We start from the raw sequence: 18,501 nt of genomic DNA, 5'->3' as shown, positions 1-18,501 counted from the left end.
TTTCACTGGTTATACTTGGTGGTAAAAGATCAGCATAAAGAAACCCAATAATAAACAGTTTATCTCGTCTTTGATTCCTTTGGTTATTTATTTTTTTTAAATTCAGGTTGCAAGTTTTTGGAGCCGTTTTTTACGTGTAGAAAGAATAACCAGGGCTGCACAAATACAAAAATACATAATAAATTCATTTTTTTAAATATTACATGTGATTGGCTTTTTAAACATTATCTGTCATCATCTGTTCAAATGATCAGGACTGTTTACTTTAAAGACCATTGGTGGACATGGTTCTACGGTCTACTCACAGACAAAACATTTTTTTGCACTCATATCACCAAACATGAGTATATTACAAAGAATCAACAGTGGGTTAATATCAGATGGTCCTTATTTACCTTGTAAACGTACATTTCAGTAGTAAAGGAAGTACAATAGTAGTGCAATATTACAATGTGCACATAAAAACTTTCATACTAATGGAAAACAAAGACCAATGCAATATGTGGTTCCAAAATGGCAGTATCACAACAGCAGAATTCAAGAACGCAAAATGAATTAGTAAAACCTAATAAAATAATATTAAAACTTAAAACATGAACACAAGACACAAAATGAGTTCATAGGTAGGGAAATAAATGTTATGTAAGATTTTTTAAATAACTAAAGTGATGTTAAAGGTTGTAGAGGTATTGGCACAAAGGCAGGCAAAGCTGAGGCAGTAAAGAAAAACTATTAGACAAAAACAGAAAAAGTACAGTCACAAAGAAACACTGATTAAAATAGAAAAAAACACTCATTATAAATTATTAAAAAGTATATTTACAAGTCAAGTTAAACAAAAGTTCAAATACTGGCCTATTTTTTTCAGAAACTGAATCACAATCAAAAGGTTCTCTGTTTTGAAGGAAGTCTACACTTTATAAAACACAACCGAAATGAAACGAAATGTGTGGGAGACTGTCCTCCTTTTAGATGTTCATGCTAATTTTCACATGTATACACGCTGGCCCTCTATTCATCCTGCCAAAAGCATTATCCAGTGAGAAATGACAGATACATTTAAATATCACATTATAGATTCCTGCCACACATTCTGTTAATAATGAATCCTCTCTAATTTGAGCATTGCATGTATGTTACACAGAGGAGTGTAGTGGTGTACCGCCATGTGAGGGAGAATACGCATGCTCTGATGAAGAGGAGATTGAGCGTGATGAAGATGCTTCTTTCTGTAACTCATCCACCTTCCTCTGTAGCTCTGCACGCAGATACAGCAACTCCTTCAGGTTCTGGTGTACAGGCATCTGAACACAAGTCAACACACAACCTTTCAGTTCCCTCGGTGTCAGTTATAAAAGCTCTAGTTGGTTTTTAGTCAACAAGCATCACGTGACCATACTTATTGTTTAAATGCCTGATTTATGTAGTGGTTGCCCATATTAAGTTTGTTTTCTGGCTATTACTTGGAACAGAGGGCCAAAAATTTTGGTTCAGGAAGAATAAGTCAAATGACCTTTATTTATATAGCGCTTTATACAATCCAGGTTGTTTTCATAGCAGTCAATGATGCAAACTTCATCAAAAATTAAACCAATTCTGCTGTAAATCACAGCAGAGACAATAGTGTCTTTATTCAGTTCAAGTCAGTTTAGTGTTGATTTAATTCAGTTCAATAAGTGTTGATGCTGCAAAATTCGTAAATTATATAAAAAGTTGAATCAGCTATAAAGCAGGTCTACAGAAAACAGTGATGTCATCATCCAGCTCAATTCAGTTGAAGTTTTGTTCTCATCATATAGTGTCAGTGCAGTCAAATCAATAATATTGCTGAATATTAAGACTTTTAAACCCCAACTAAGCAAGCCAGAGGCAACAATGGCAAGGAACCCAATCTTAGGGGGTGTTTACATGACACCGTTTTCAACTAAAAACTGAAAACTGAAGTTTTGGCCATTCATTTACATGACAACAGCATTTTGGGGGTTTGAAAATGCAAAATACGGCTGTTGCGTTGAAGGAATTTCCCTTGTGGTGATTTTGAGTGGCTCAATATTGCGATATTACTGCCTTTTTTTATTATTATTATTATTATTATTATTTTGCTATATAATAAGTGTTATGACGTGGTCAGCAGGCACGAGGACAAAACAGGCTTTATTAATAATCGAAATACTCTGAATGAAAATGCAGGAGAATAACACAAACCACACAATGCATAAATGAGAACTGACCAAAAACAACTGAAACTCAGGGTTATATAAACGGGTAGAACAAAAGGAAAGTAAACTAGATGTGAAACTAATAGACAACTATTGCAACAAACGAGTAACCAATGACACCGAAACTAAACACAACAGGGAAACAGGAACTAAAGGAAACAGAACAGAATGTCAAAATAAGGGTCCAGATGACTAGGGCTGTCACTTTTTATTCGATATTCGAATATGCATTTGAACATGACGTGAAATATCCGTAATCGAACTATAAATAAACGACCCGGTTTTTAAAGTGCCATGTGTAGCGCATTTTTTACAGTCTATGATTAGACCGTTTGTTTTTATTTTATTGTTTGCCATTTCATCCAGTAGCGGGCGCTCTAAACGTAGGCCCATGACCAAATCAAGTAAAAAAATAGCCAACAGCCACCCTGTTTTGAAAATGGAAGATAACGCACAGAACGGCCAGCCTGAGCGACCCAACTCATCTAAAAAGTAGCCTATGTTACAAAACCTATGTTACTACTTTTTAGTGTCTGGAAATATTTTGGGTTCTATACCGTTAAAGATAAGGTAGTTTGCCGAATTAGCAAAAAACGGTTTACCTACGCATCCTCGACATCCAATCTTCGCGCTCACCTGTCGAGTTACCATCCAAATGAGGCAGCAGAGTCAGAGACAGAGCAGACGGCCAGAGGATCGCCAAGCGTCCAACATCGTGTGACTGCATACTTTCCAGCACAACCGGTCGGCACCTTTTTTTCCATGTAGCCTAATTTTGTGATTGGCTATGCATAGTGGCACTTCACATAGATTTAGTTGATAACCTGCTGTTTCAAACATTGAGTCAAACATTTTTTTTTTCGAGTTCTGTTTATGACTGTCAGACTGTTAATAAATTTGTGATTGAATGTCCATTACGGTTTTTTTTTTTTTTTTTTTTTTTTTTTTTGTAGATATTCGAATATATTCGAAATCCGTTCGAATTTGATTTTTCTCAAAAGTGACAGCCCTACAGATGACAGAACAAAAACCTGACAATATAGAGCTGCACGATTCTGGATAAACAGAATTATGATTTTTTTGTTTAAAATAGATCATGATTCTGAACAGACAAAATAACTTGTAATTTACTAGAGGTTCTGACAAATGTTAATCGGTGCAGTCTATTTAAAATGCTTGATGATTCAATGACTCATAAATAGGGTACTTCATTGTTTCATTACTGGATGAATCAATGTTTTTTGAATGAATCTCTTGAGTGAATGATTCAATGACAAATAATAATCAAGTCACTTTTCACCACCTACTGGTGCAACAATGTAATCGGTACAATCATTATTTGAAGCGCCATGTTACTTTCAAATGGTGATTTGCTCAATTTTGATCGCTACTGTAGACATCAGTGTTTATATCCGAACTATAAACTTTTATCCCAGTACTTCTGTGACAATTTGAATTACTGTAAGACAGGAATAATGATACTGTGTGGTTGAAAAGAAGCCATTTCCCGACGTCCCGGGGCTATTGTGTTTTCCAGTCGGGCTACCAAAACCCATAACCGGCCTGCCCGACGGGCTATCTGAAATAGTGTTCGCTTCAGTCTTGTTATAATCAGATTCAGTGCGTCTTCATCTTCAATCCGCAGTGGCTCCAAGCAGAGCGCACGTCAGAAACAGAGGACAGGGTGTGTGTGTGTGTGTGTGTGTGTGTGTGTGTGTGTGTGTGTGTGAGTGTGTGTGTGTTCATCTGAGTCTCATTGGTCTGTCACTGCTCGTCAATGTCAGAATATTTGAGATGACCAATCAAATCAAAGTAGGCGGGCTTTATATTCACAGAAGCTGCTGAGCGCGAATTTGAGCAGAGCGACTGACGCTTCAGTTTACGGTCAAGTGCGAGATAAGATGTAAGCAGCTAAACTAAACATTTCATATTTGACAGTTTTTTTAGGTCGTAAATGTGAAACGAATGACAAAAATAATCAGGCAAACGAATATACTTTTGTCGAATTTCATTTTGAACTGAAAATAGGCCTATGTAACGTGACTCATGTAATGTAATTAGTTTACTGTCATTGTGAGGGGACAAGAAACATTAACAAAGCCGTTTTCATCATGTTAGGCACAAGATTAATAATGAATGTGTACATGTTGAGAATTAATATAATACAATTTGTAGCCTTCAGTAAATTAAAAAAGTTCAGCTTTAGGAGGGGAAGAGACAGGGCAAGATGAGGAGACTGAGAGAAAAAGAAAGAGTGATGGATAAGAAGTGAAAGCAGGTATCATCTACTGCCTGCTGACATGGTTTTAAAGCTATTTCTTATCCTTTTTTTGGCCTTCAAACGTCTTGGAATGCACATATCAGAGAAAATAAAAAAAATTGAACCCCCTAACAACCTTAAATTTAGGACCTCTTATATTATAAAGCCCTGTCTACGGCCCTGTATTAGGAATAAGATCAATAATGAATGTGTACATATTGTGAATGAATTTAATAAACTTAGTTAGGCTACCTAGCTTTCCTAGTAGCTTTCAGTAAATGAACGCGTCTGATAAAATGATTCATAAATCAACCTATCAGTTGACCCTATGTTTACTTTCTTCACTGACAGACAAAAATGAAAAGCCTATATCAGTCAAAGCTCAGCTTTAGGAGGGGAAGAGACAGAGCAAGAGAAAAACAAAGAGAAAAATAGTGTGATGCTAACGAGGAGAGAAAAATAGTGTGATGCTGATGAGGAGAGAAAAAGAGTGTGATGCTGACGAGGAGAGAAAAATAATCAGCTGCGTGACATGGTTTTAAAGCTATTGTTATTCAATTTTTTGGGCCTTTAAAACATCTTAAAATGCACATATGTAGATCAGAGAAATCAAAATTTTCCCCCGAACCCCCCTAACTAGCCTACCTCACATTCGGGACCTCAGTGATGATAAAACCCTGTCATCTGCATGTTAATGAAACTAGTTAGTGAGCATTAGACCCTAAACTAAAGTGTTACCCCTTTTTTTTTTTTTTTTTTTTTTTTTTTTTAATCATACCCTCATTGGGGGCTGAGCCACAGACACAGACTGATTCATGTTTCATACTGGTCACTCAAATTTCAGTTCAGTTATTACCAGATGCATATTTGTATTGATGATTCTAATTTGATTATTTTATATCCAATTGTTGATATTTGTGTTTTGAAAAAGTTTTTGATTCATGTTTTGACTCCTAACCAATTTTCTACATTAAAAATGGTATTTTTATTTGGGCTAGTAAAATTAATTTCGGGCTACCAAAATCTGAAGAGTGCCTGCCCGAAGGGCTACCAGCGATTTTGAAATTTTGCGAGCCCTGTACCTAAACATGATAACTGTTCTAACATTCAACGTTTTTGAAAACGGTGACGTCATGCGTATTACGTGTTCAGTCTATAGACCTTATGTAGCCCCGCCCCTTTTCAACGCTGCGCTCGTTGTCTTTTGTCTTCCGGTCTGTATTTTAACAGCGATCTTGCGTATTTATGAATGAACGGCTCGTTTTAAAATCTTCCTGGTCGTCTGACATTTGTTAAAGGACAAGTTCGGTATTTTACACTTAAAGCCCTGTTTACAGATCGTTTCTGATGAAATAGAACGGTTAAGATTAAAATGTGGACACATGCTGCTGTCCCGAGAATTTTAGGTTTATTTCGCTTTCCCCCCCACCTACACAATGGCAGCCTATGGGCACTGGAACAATCCTTCATAAAACGCATTAAACTTTCGTTTACAAAGACGTGAAACTCACCGAGTGGTCAGGGGTGTTCAATGATATGCTCACAAAAAAATCGCTGCAAAATATGCTTTCCAACAGGTGTTTTACCATTCGTTGTAAAACTGTGGACCTATTTTTCCAAACGTCTCACACCCGTAGATTCTTCCGTTGAGAGCTTGAATAATAAACACTCCAGCCCAGTTGGTGGCGATAATGCACCTTTGCCAATTACAAGCAAACCACTGGCATTTAATTGAATACACAGAAGAAGCAGAAGAAGAAGCGGCGGAGTAATACCGTACCGCACACAGCACATTCAATTCAAGTCAATGGAGTTGGACAAAAACTACGATAAAACCTGTTGGAAAGCATCTTTTGCAGCGATTTTTGTGTGAGCATATCAGTGAACACCCCTGACCACTCGGTGAGTTTCACGTCTTTGTAATCGAAAGTTTAATGCGTTTTATGAAGGATTGTTCCAGTGCCCATAGGCTGCCATTGTGTAGGTGGTGGGGGGGGGGGGGGGGGGGGGGGAAGCGAAATAAACCTAAAATTCTCGGGACAGCAGCATGTGTCCACATTTTAATCTCAACCGTTCTATTTCATCAGAAACGATCTGTAAACAGGGCTTTAAGTGTAAAATACCGAACTTGTCCTTTAAGACATCTGCTTTAAACATTACAGTCCTCATGATAACTTTCGTTAACTTTACATGAAGTAAATCCACTTCAAAAGCTAATTACTCCTGGACAGCAATGCCATAGAAATATACAGAGCGATGGCAAAAACGGAAGTTAAAAGACAATATTCTAAAGATGGCTGCGCCCTCGTTTCTCTGGCGCTTAAGGTCTATAGGCGCATAGTGTTTCTTTACAAAGTGACGTCGCCAACTAGTGGCCTGGCTGTCATAATACAGCGTTTTTAATATTTCCGTGGTTCTGTATGAACGGAGATTGTTTTGACAACGTTGTCTTCTGTATGCGCAAAACGCAAAGGAAAAACTTTTCCGTTTTTAGTACAAACGTATGCTCAAAGTAACCCTTATATTTGCTAAAGTGTTTTGCACCTGTGGTCTCATGCGGGGGTTCCAGCGAACGTAGTATCCAGCCCACAGCTCCAAATGTCTTAGACTGGCCAAGGGGTACAGCACATGGTTTTCATAGTCCACATAGAAGGGGTTGGTGAAGTCCTCTGGCTGGCTATTGATGTAGGACCACAAAGACACCGTCTTACTGTTCACTTCCTGAAAAAATATAGAACAATTAAAAAAAATTCAGCTATGAAACATGTACGTCACCAAAACACCCTCCCCCTGGATTGGCACAATGGTACATGCCTTTTCCACTCGCTCCTGTTCACTGTTGTAAAGGAATGTACCAAATAGGCAGCTGTAGAGGTGATCCAGGATGGTGACGAGGAAGAGCTCATTAAACTCAAAGGCAGTGGGAAACTGAGAACACATCATAAAGACAGCCACAGTCAGTTCAAGTGAGTTCATTGGAATTTGGCTCAATGATAAATCACACACATAACATTGTAACTAATATTTCATTATAAATTAAAATAGCTAGTGATTAGATAACAATAAAGGTACAGCTTACCTGTCTCATAATTTGCCAAACACAGTCTATGAACTGCACAAATAGAGGCGAGCGCTCAGAGTTTGCATGATTTTCATCTCCATGTCCAACACGCTGTGATATAGAGATGAGAGTAAGATTTTTCTTTTTTAAGAAATCAATATTTCTATTCAGCAAGGACATATTAAATTGATCATAAGTGCCAGTAAAAACATTTGTTACTAAATATTTCTATCTCAAATGAATGTTGTTCTTTTGAACTTTCTATTTAGTGTATCAAGGTTTCCACAAAATATTAAGCAGTGCAAGGCTTTCATCATTGATAATGATAAGAAATGTTATTGAGCACCAAATCAGCATATTACAATTATTTCTGAAGGATCACGTGACACCAAGACTGGAGTAATGATGATGAAAACTCAGCTTTGCCATCACAGGAATAAATTACATTTTAAAAAAATATTAAAACAGTAAGCATAAGAGACTTATGTCAAGAACATTAAAAAAATCTTTCAATTACATTATATTATATAAATACAATATTTTATATCAGGCCTAGAAATCCTTACACACTCAGACACAGTTTACATATCACAGATCACAGATCTGATTGGCTAAATTTTATTTTCTACCCCCATACATTAAGTTCCATTTCACTACACACTCAGCATCCCTCACCGCAGCAAACTTGTGTCCGAAGCTGATCCATTCCTTCTCCAGCAGCACCTGGAAGCCCCTGAGAGTCCTGTAGTAGGAGTCCAGCATCAGCATGGATAAAGAGGTGAGCTGAGCTGTGCGGTCCCAGCCATCACTGCAGTGCACCACCACAGAGCTCTTACTCGACTCAACCTTATCCGCAATCCGCACTGCACCCGCAAGCAAAAGCTACAGAGAGAGAGAGAGAGAGAGAGAGAGTCAAATGCTTTAAAAGCATCTAATTGTCTTGCTTTCTGATTCTGACTCTTCTGTGATACTCGTAAACTTCGAGCGGAAATTGAGCGTCAGCGTCAGTTCTGGCAGGCCAGGTAGTCAAGACGCTGCTAATGCATTGCTTCAACACTGTCCCGCCAGCTGATCTGCTCCAGCTGATCTGCTTCAGCTGAGTTGCATTAGCTGGGTAACTCCCCTCGCTGCTCAATGGCCAAGCTCAAACAAGGCGCCCTATTTAAAGCACATTCAGTTTGCTCATACATGCTTGCTGCTCGCTACTGCTGCCCGCCACCTCCCCAGCTCCTCCTTATGCATAACGTGGCATTTTGCTTTGTCATGTTGCCTGCTCTGTTCACAGGGGGGATATTTTAGCTCTCACAGTCCTAAACTGTGTGAACGTTCCCTAATGCTGCTGCTGCTGTCCTCTGACTCTCTGCTATTTCATGGTGCTCATGAAAGGTCAGAGGACTCCCTGAACAGAGCCATACCGCCAAATTTCAATTCAGGAACATCAACCTGTTTGCAATCTATTCAATAAAAATTCTTAAATTATTTTTATTGTCTGTGTGTTCTTGACTTAATGGACCTGACAGAACTGACTTTATACATCTGCTAAATCCACTCTGTAAAAATGGAAGGGCTCAGAAAAGTTCTCACACTGTGTCTACACCAGATGCGAGCAGCTACGACAAAAGCGAACAGAATTCATTACGATCAGTGATGCTGTCTACACTGAATGCGGTTCAGCACGACTGACGCCCAGTTCAATTTCTGATGTACTTCAAGTGCTTGTGCTTCTTCTGACACAAAGAACAAATGGATTTGAAACGGTCGCTTTGTCGTGTTCAGTGTGGACATTTAGTGGCTGTTGTGGCGAGATGCGACAACGGTCGCATCTGGTGTAGAAACTGTGTCAGAAAGGTCTTGCATCATTTGTTTGCTAAATATCAGATATGCTGTTTACCCGTATGTACTCCAGCCAGTGTGTAGCATCTATGGCCGAATGCCAGCGAAGTTCATCGATGGTGGGGTAGACCACCTCCTTCAGCTTACGCAGAGACTCTCTCATAACATGAATGTTTGGGATCTCCAGGAAAATCAGCTCCATGCTGGGGTAGAAATTTTTATTCTCATAACCTCCATCTTTAGCCTGAGGCATAAAAGAGCAGAAAATAGGTAGAGAAGATTCCTGGCTTCCATTTTCATCTCCTGACTAGCACAGATGGCTACTGAATAATTCAAATTACATTTGTGGAAAACAACATGTGCGTTATGTGTGATAGAAACACTTAAAAATCTTTTTCCTGCATTTCCCTTCCCTCTGCAACATTGATGAACTGAACTGAAAAAACACCAGTCAAGGAAATCACTTTTACCTTGTGATTATCAGCCACGGTGTACTGCCGAGCATCAAATATGGTGAGTTTATGGGACTGTGCATTGGCATCCATGATGGTCTGGAGGTAATGCTCATCCTCCTTACACCGGCGGTCTGTCGGGCCCACCATGGGCTGACTACAGCGCACTATCGTGGCCTGGGTTTCTGGGTGGATCCATGACAGGACCTGAAAGAGGACATGAGGTACAGAAGTCCAGAATGCTTATAAATGCTCAAGTGCCGATAATTTAAATAGTTTTTAGGCTTCTTCTTCTATTTTGGTGTTTTTTCTCCCCAGTTTTTTTTCTCTGTTTTTTACCTGATACAGGTATAATATATCTGAAAAACTTCCAGCACTGTTGACTTCATTTAGGTCTTTTTTCTACTGTTGTTTGTTTTTCTGCTTGCACTTAGCTTCTTTGTTCTTCATGTTACTATTGACCACTTGAATAATTACTGAGAAAATTTCACCTGTATTAATATCGACCGGCATCAGAAAAATGCCCCACAGGTCCTCGTACTGCCAGAGTGACCGGCAAGATTGGTAATCGGTGAGCTTTTAAAAGATGTCTTTTATGCTCACCAAGGCTACATTTATTTGATGAAAAATACAGTAAACCATTAATATTGAAATATTATTACAGTTTAAAATAACTTTTTTTATAAATGTGATTTATTCCTGTGATGGCAAAGCTGAGTTTTCAGCATCATTACTCCAGTCTTCAGTGTCACATGATCCTTCAGAAATCATTCTAATATGTTGATTTGATGCTCAAGAAACATTTCTTCTTGTGCTTATTCACACACTCACTTACCGGTATACGATGTTTCATTCTGAAAGAGGCCACTCGTTTGATTTCATCCTCTTTAATACTGGTTGGGGTAACAAGCAGAGCAGGGTAAGTGTCACACACTTCATAATTACTGTTGATCTTACTGATCATCCAGCTCTCATTTGGCAAACCCTGCAGACAGTGTGGGGACAGAAAAATGAGAAAAAAGAACTACACTAAAGCTGAATGAAGCAGTATTATTCTGACTTCAAGTTTTCAGTCAAACCACTCTACTCTTTTTGTTTTAAGCAATGTGCAAATCTCACCATTCTTTTATACTCTGCCACTGGATCATAAACCTTCCATCCATCCTCTGGAAATTGCTCTTTGTATTGGAAGGCGAATAGGGACTGGAAGAGAAAAAGGAGCAAATGGATTTGTGGGGACATGAACCAACAGCACTGGAACCAATCACTGCATTGATTGGAGCAATGACGTACCAGCTCATTGGTCAGGGGGAAGGCATGCTTTGTCAACGCTTCTAAAATCTCCACATTATTCTGTTCCTCCTTTTTATAAGCAAACCTGAGACTCCTCATATCCTATTAAGACAGATCACAGATCATTAGCATGGAGAAATTACAGTTTTGGAGACTGAAATCAGACTAAATTATAAATCAGATCTATATTTGGCGGTTGCGGCTTGTATTCCTCAGCGGTTGGCTTGTCAGTATCGCGGAATTACAATATTGAGGTTATTGCGCCAGCCCTACCATGAATCAGCTAAGACAATAATTACCCCTATAGACCATCTCTGTGTTTAATCCAAACACTGTGGGTGGATGTTTACTATGGAACAGACCAGCATTTGGGTGGATGGTGGTGCCTCTGACCTTACAGACGATCTCCATGCCACTAGTATTCTCCCCATGACTCTGTACACCGATAGACTCCAACCTGCTGATGGCACCCAGGTTCACATCCAATATGAAAGGAGCATCCTGCATGAATGGAACAATACATCTGCTTAACTTGAATATTTAATTTCATTGTGTGGCCATATTACAAAATATCAAGACACTACATTGATCTTGAAATGGACAAAAAAATGAAAAAAAAAATCTGTTCCACTCTTTTGAGACGCACCCGTTCTAGACTGGCAAAGTAGAGTTTGTAGTCTGTGACTGTGAGTGTGCCGGTCACAGCTCCAGTAAAAGGACAGATATACATCACGTCTTTAACTGCAGAGACAGAAGAAAACAAATGTTACCCGACACGAGCAGATACAGGAAACAAGAGTCAACATGAATGATCCGACATACCAGTGGTTTTGATTGTCTCTCCAGGGACAAGTGGGACTTCATCCATGGGCGCTTGTTTTCGTACATCCATGAATACTTGCTACAGGGTAAAAAGACACCAAAACGTCTCAAAACACAAATGGCCCTCATTTTATCATGCTGAATATTAGGTTCATACATAACCAATCAAAAGGTTGTGGTTAGCAAGATTTTCTAAATGTTTTAAAAAAAAAAGAAGACTTTAATGTGAACCAAGGCTGGATTTATTTGATCAAAAATACAGTTCAACGGTAAAATTGTGAAATATTATTACAATTTAAAATAACTGTTTTTCTATTTTAAAATACTTCAAAATGTCATTTATAACTGTGTTGGCAAACCTCCGTTAATAACATCAGTCTTTAGTGTCACATGATCCTTCAGAAATCATTCCAATATGCTGATTTGGTGCTCAAGAAACATTTCTTATTATCACAGTTGAAAATGGTTGTACTGCTTAACATTTTTGTGGAAAAACTTCAAACAAACAGTATTTATTTGAAATAGTCAATATTTTTACATGGTTACAAATAATGCGACTTTTGATCAATTTAATACATCATTATTTAATAGATTTTTGAACGGTAGTGTGTTTTATCACATTAAAATAGCTGATACCATAAAGTCTAGGCTGAAGTAAGGGCTTGACAGAAGAGAGAAGGAGGAGGGTGAGGGTAAGCAAGTAGAGCTGAAGCGAGAGAAACTTGCCGTAGTGTGAGACGGCAGTTCAATGTCGCTGTCAAACTGACAGCCATCTTCACCAGAGTCCTGAGACTGAGCAATGGCCGCAGGAGAAATACAGAATATGTGACGAAGAGAAAAAAAGTTTGTTTAAAAGTTCCTGCAGTTTATAAAGAATATGAGAAACAGAAAGAGAAAGAATGCGGCAGATATAATAGTTGCTCTTTAGGGTTGATAGGTCACATCCTCACACAGAGACAGGAAGTGTGATTTGAGGAGACAGAGAACACAGAAAGAAATACAGCTGCTCAGCCATCACTGCTACACTAGTACATCTGTGCTAATGCCAACTAAATAATTCAAATGTATGTTCTGATGTGTTTCTGTGCAGATCTCAGACTCTTGATCTTGAGCCTTACCCTTAGGTTTGTCCTCCTTGACACCTGGAGATCACACATAGACATCAGACAAAAATGAGTTACAAACACACGCTCTTTCATGAACATGTAGGCACAAAAGCACGCAGACTTAACACACATTAGACTTAATCTTAGCGAAAATGTCATATTTTACTCCAAAATCAGAAGTAAAAAATTTGATTTTGCAAGAAAAAAAAAAAGAAACTTATTTTTTTAGGACCATTAATATGTATTGACTAACCTATATATATATATATATATATATATATATATATATATATATATATATATATACAGTATAATGTACAAAAAATCAAAGTAATATGTTAAAAATCATATATTTTTTAATTGTCAAGTGCATTTGTAAAGAACAATGTTAAGTAGCTATACATGCATTACTGTATAAAAGCATTGAACTTTTTTTATTTCAATTGATTCAAAGGTGACAGTAAAGACTTTTACACTGTTACAAATATTTGTTACAATTTTTAAAAAAAAAATAGCAATGAACTTTATATTTTTTGTGAGCAGCAATATTAATTGCATGCATATTAGTCTTACATTTGATAAAAACAGCTTTCCATTAGAAAAGAGCAAGAGCTTGTCTATGGCAGGCGGCAACAGTTGTATCCTAAAAACAGGCTTCATTTTGTATGCAAATTATTCGTTTTTTTTTCTTCTGAATATGGTGTGAAATATGACCGAGACATTTCTTCATTTAACAGCTGGATGAAGCATAAACAAGGGCTTATGAACAGAGGACAAACACGTAACTGTACAAAAAGACAGTGTGCAAAACACAATAAGGCAAACATACTAAAACTACAGCAAGTGTGCAAAAACAGTAGTTATATATTTGTGGTGTTATGTATAATCTCGAATTTATAACTCAAAGCAGGGCAGAGCAGTGGTCCTGTTAAAGCAAACTGACAAACACCCCACTTCCATCACCCTTACCCTGAAATCTATCTTCTTCCCAACCTGTCAATCAAAAACACAATATCATAATGGCTCACTCTGAGACAAAACACTTAATACAACTCATTTCTCCACATTCATTCTGAATACCATGTTTCCAATCTTAAAATTAATCTACTACACAGTAAGACAATACAATCTAATCTTTTTAATTTTAACGCAACTCAAAATTTCACTTCCAATCCATACGTTTATTTAGTAAGTAACAGTGTAATAAGTGAGATCATGTACAATCAGCTGGTCATTATCACAAACCCATTAATGGTTCCTTATTAACACAAAATAAACCTCTACGGTGTGATAAGAACATTTAGAAGGCAGCTATATAACTTATGTATATATAACTTAAGACTCAATTATACTGTGAAAAATAATCATTATAAATTATGTGTAAAATATTATTTGGAAACTATTTAGTTTATGTTTTTTGTACTTACTATAGAGCATTATTTATTTGTTTATTTGTTAACTTTACAATAAGGTCTCATTCATTAACATTAGTTAACATGAACTAACAATGCGCAAATATTCTTACAGCATTTGTTAACCTTTGTTGTTAGTTCACAGTGCACTGACTACTGTTAACAGATACAACCTTTGATCTTAAAAATGTATTAGTAAATGTTGAGAATCTAATCTATATCATTTAACAAAAATTATATTTATTATATAATTTTATTTCAATATTTTTATTTAACTCTTATTAATATTTATCTACAGTGCTGTGCATAAGTTTAGACTCCCATGCTAAAGTTGACTAAAAAGAGGAATAAAAAATCATCTTTTGGAAATTGAACTTAATGCCTTCATTTAAAAAATTAGGAAAAATCCAACCTTTAAGGACACCAATTTTCTTTGTGAATGAATAATGTATCGTAAATAAATAAATGTTCTTCCTTAAAATACAGGGTGCATAAGTTTGGACACCTCTATGTTAAATTCCCATAGAGGCAGGCAGATTTTTATTTTTAAGTATTTTTATTTTTATTTTTTTAGGATACTATGCATCCTGATAAAGTTCCCTTGGCCTTTGGAATTAAAATAGCCCCACATCATCACATAGTCTTCACCATACCTAGAGATTGGCATGGGGTACTTTCCATAAGATCATCTCTCAATGCAAATCAAACTAGCTATTAGGCTAACTGAAATAAAACCATGCCAATCTCTAGGTATGGTGAAGGCTATGTGATGATGTGGGGCTATTTTAATTCCAGAGGCCAAGGGAACTTTATCAGGATGCATAGTATCCTGGATCCATGAAGTAACTGGCCTTTAAAAATAAAAATCTGCCTGCCTCTATGGGAATTTAACATAGGGGTGTCCAAACTTATGCACCCTGTATTTTAAGGAAGAACATTTATTTATTTACGATACATTATTCATTCACAAAGAAAATTGGTGTCCTTAAAGGTTGGATTTTTCCTAATTTTTTTAAATTAAGGCATTAAGTTCAGTTTCCAAAAGATGATTTTTTATTCCTCTTTTTAGTCAACTTTAGTATGGGTGTCTAAACTTATGCATAGCACTGTATTTTGTATTATTTATTTTATTTATTAAAATTATATATATATATATATATATATATATATATATATATATATATATATATATATATAAATGACACGACGTGCATATTTTTGTGTCCGAGTGCATTATTTCCTTTTAAAATAATTTGATAAAATCATGACATACAGTATATCACTTTATTCTATAAAACCTATTTAGTTTGATACAATATATTTTGTTTTGTTTTGTTATTTTAAACCCCCAAAATGTCAGGTGGTGCAACTGTCCAAACAAATGTACAGACTAAGAAAACTATTTAAAATGGTGTCTTAATAATAAGGAATTAAAAACTAAATACTATGGCATCATTTTAGGTTTGAAACCTTTCATATAATTTTATCAATTTGAATAAATATCAGTAGTTTTAAAGCTGTTGAGATAACTGAAAAACTTTTGCTCAGCAATTTGTATATTCTCAAATGTCAGGGTGGCAACCATGGCTCTTTCATTATGAATTGACAAGGTAATTACAGTAAACATGATAATGCATCATCCAGAGGAGCCCAACTGATTCTTGTGGCAGAGTGAAAAGGTTTGTAGAGCTCTGGAAATACTGGTAATTTTAATACTGTGGGTAGGTTTGTACATTTTCCATGTCAGGTGGTACAACTATAGTATATACATCTATTTGGTTGTATCGCCTGTCTTAAAAATAGTCAAAAAATGAATTGAAACACTATTATTATTTATTTATTTTTACACTGTTTTCCCCCAACACTTCCTTGTGGCCCCCTGAGGGAACCCAGTTTGAAAACCCCTGTTCTAGACAATACGGGTCTGATTTAAAGTGAGAAACTTCCTTAAAACACCCTAAAGTGAAAAACACACCTTGCATTCACGGGTAATGGCTTCTGGAGGGACACCGCCAGAGATCTGGCTGGAGATAGTGGCCGCTATCAGCTGTTTACACCATTCCACATGAGATCCAGATGGACTGTATGAGAAAAACAAGTAACACATAACACACTTAAGCAAGCACTTCAGTCAATGCATCTGTCATTATCTGTGATGATGAGAAACTACTGACTCCATACTGGCATAGTTAGATGCATTAATGTGCAGTGCTGACATCCTGTGGTCTGTAGACTAAAGATGACAGATGGTGATATGAGGTCAGAGAAACAGTCTGATCTTTTAAAGCTGAAAAATTAAACAACATATATTGCACTTCTTTCATTCAGGCCTTACATTTTTCTTTTCTTTTTTTTGCTTCCTATGTGTTTTAGTTAATGTATCACTTATTGGTAGCAAAAGCAACAACCTTAAAACGATGATGGCAAGATGCAGGCTGTTTCGGATGAATAGAAAGCATTCAGTTTTAATGAATATATTGTTTTGATTCTAGTATTATTTGAGCAGAAATAAACTATAATGTACTACAGTATATAGGGCATTATTTTAACAATAGGTATAATGGGGCTAATCTGCCCATCACAACAGGCGTGCCTGTATAACGCGCGTGGACACCGTAAATCGCTTTTTTAACGAAAAGTTCACATAAAATCGCACATTTGAGGATAAAAGGACGACATGCACCTGTCTAATGAATCCTCGCTGTCTTGTCGAGATGCAGGGATTCCTACTCCGAGCATTTGAGGTTTTCGCGGCACCGGCGGCAGCACCGGACTGTCCGAACCCGACGAATGCTGCTGTTTCTCCATTTCCCAGCTTCCCGAGCTCCGTCTAGTAATTTGTGACGGTCTTTAAGCTTCCTCCGGTCCGAGAGCTGAATTTCTGTGTCTAGGAAGTCATCTCTATGTGGCTGTACGTGTGCAGAAGTCTGTGGTTGTCTCTCTGCTTCCTGCTCTGTCTCTGCTGCCGCTCGCTGACAAATAGCGTTTCTCTATATTTATGTCAAGGAAGCAGCCATGACGAAAACCCCCTCCCGCCATAACCCATAATTAGATCGCAAGCATTGAGGTGCTACTGGATATACACTGTGCTGGTGGGTAGTAACGGATTGTAATCTGGAATGGATTACGTAATCAGATTCCAAAAATTAACATATCTTGTCATTAGATATTACATTTTTAAAATAGTCGTAATCAGACTGCAGTTACTTTTTATTGATTACATCATTAATGTTATTCTCACAATGGCAGTACATTTTAAATTTCTTTCTAAAAAAGCATTATATGCCTACATTCTGAACAGCCACGAGCCACATTTCACTTTTAGGAAGTGTTTTCTCAACATTTCAGATTTAATCAACTCCAGACAAACATATTCATTATTATTTGAATGATCACTCAGTGAGTCATACCATGTATTAGCCTACTGTCTTTGGAAGGCTTTTGTCTTTTAAACACATGCAATTTACATGCAAAGCAGGAATTCTCCAACTTTTTTCACCTGAAACTCTTTGCCTAATATATTTATTTGAAATACCCCCTGAGATTTTATGTTAATAAGTTATATCAATAAAAATTAGTTCACAGTTCTCAGTTAATGTTGTTAATGGTCACATGCAGGTAAACAAATTGTTTTAAAAATATTTTAGTGGGTTACTTTGTTTTTATTTAAAAATTATTTTAAAAATTGTGTGCGTGTGTGATTGAATTAATAGCTTTTTATTAAACTCACGAACACCAGTCTGGAAAACCTGACGTAAGTAGGCCTAAGGGTAATGGACATAAGTAACAAGTGTGTGTGTGTGCATTTGAATAGGCAAAAATGTATGCACCTCTTGATAGCAATATGTTGTGATGATATTTCCATAAAGAGGTGCATACATTTTTGGTCAAGATCTTGTATTGATAACGCAAGAGTCGAGCACTCTGTAAAGTCTTCTAAAACATCCCAAAGACTTCCCTCCCAACCATTCTTTTACAGTTTGAGCCTGATGAATCTTGACATCGTCATCCTGGAATATGGCCATGATGTGTCTTCCTACATG

At 36.9% G+C, this 18,501-nt stretch overlaps 1 protein-coding gene across 9 annotated transcripts; it reads right to left on the bottom strand.

Annotated features, from left to right (window-relative positions):
- Positions 1–66: 66 nt before the first annotated feature.
- On the bottom strand, positions 67–17,513 carry mtmr1a (myotubularin related protein 1a). 9 transcript variants are annotated; one of them, XM_079866420.1, is made up of 18 exons: positions 17,142–17,497; positions 16,434–16,539; positions 14,016–14,039; positions 13,059–13,082; positions 12,663–12,732; positions 11,941–12,015; positions 11,765–11,859; positions 11,512–11,619; positions 11,119–11,220; positions 10,945–11,028; positions 10,661–10,810; positions 9,844–10,032; positions 9,432–9,617; positions 8,216–8,422; positions 7,559–7,651; positions 7,290–7,407; positions 7,024–7,196; positions 67–1,304 (listed from the first exon to the last, which is right to left on the bottom strand). In XM_079866420.1, exons 1-18 carry the CDS (start codon positions 17,264–17,266, stop codon positions 1,137–1,139), a joined length of 2,097 nt encoding a protein of 698 aa, XP_079722546.1. In that variant the 5' UTR covers positions 17,267–17,497; the 3' UTR covers positions 67–1,136. The 9 variants fall into 9 exon arrangements, with proteins under 9 accessions (XP_079722546.1, XP_079722547.1, XP_079722552.1 ...); XM_079866421.1 differs by having other exon boundaries at positions 7,024–7,200; positions 7,294–7,407; positions 11,941–12,019; positions 12,667–12,732; XM_079866426.1 differs by lacking the exon at positions 12,663–12,732 and having other exon boundaries at positions 7,024–7,200; positions 7,294–7,407; positions 11,941–12,019; positions 17,142–17,513.
- Positions 17,514–18,501: the final 988 nt, after the last annotated feature.

The sequence above is a fragment of the Squalius cephalus genome (genome assembly GCF_949319135.1).
Source record: "Squalius cephalus genome assembly, chromosome: 3".
Taxonomy (NCBI): domain Eukaryota; kingdom Metazoa; phylum Chordata; class Actinopteri; order Cypriniformes; family Leuciscidae; genus Squalius; species Squalius cephalus.
Note: the sequence above shows the minus strand (reverse complement) of the source record. Positions and strands in the feature narration are given on the sequence as shown.

Excerpts from the sequence above, each read along its gene's own strand:
- mtmr1a (XM_079866420.1), bottom strand. The coding sequence starts at position 17,266 with ATGGAGAAACAGCAGCATTCGTCGGGTTCGGACAGTCCGGTGCTGCCG. Across the intron at positions 13,083-14,015 it reads GGAAGAAGATAGATTTCAGG|GTGTCAAGGAGGACAAACCT; the intron begins GTAAGGGTGATG and ends TGTGATCTCCAG. Across the intron at positions 10,033-10,660 it reads GAATGAAACATCGTATACCG|GTCCTGTCATGGATCCACCC; the intron begins GTAAGTGAGTGT and ends GTCCTCTTTCAG.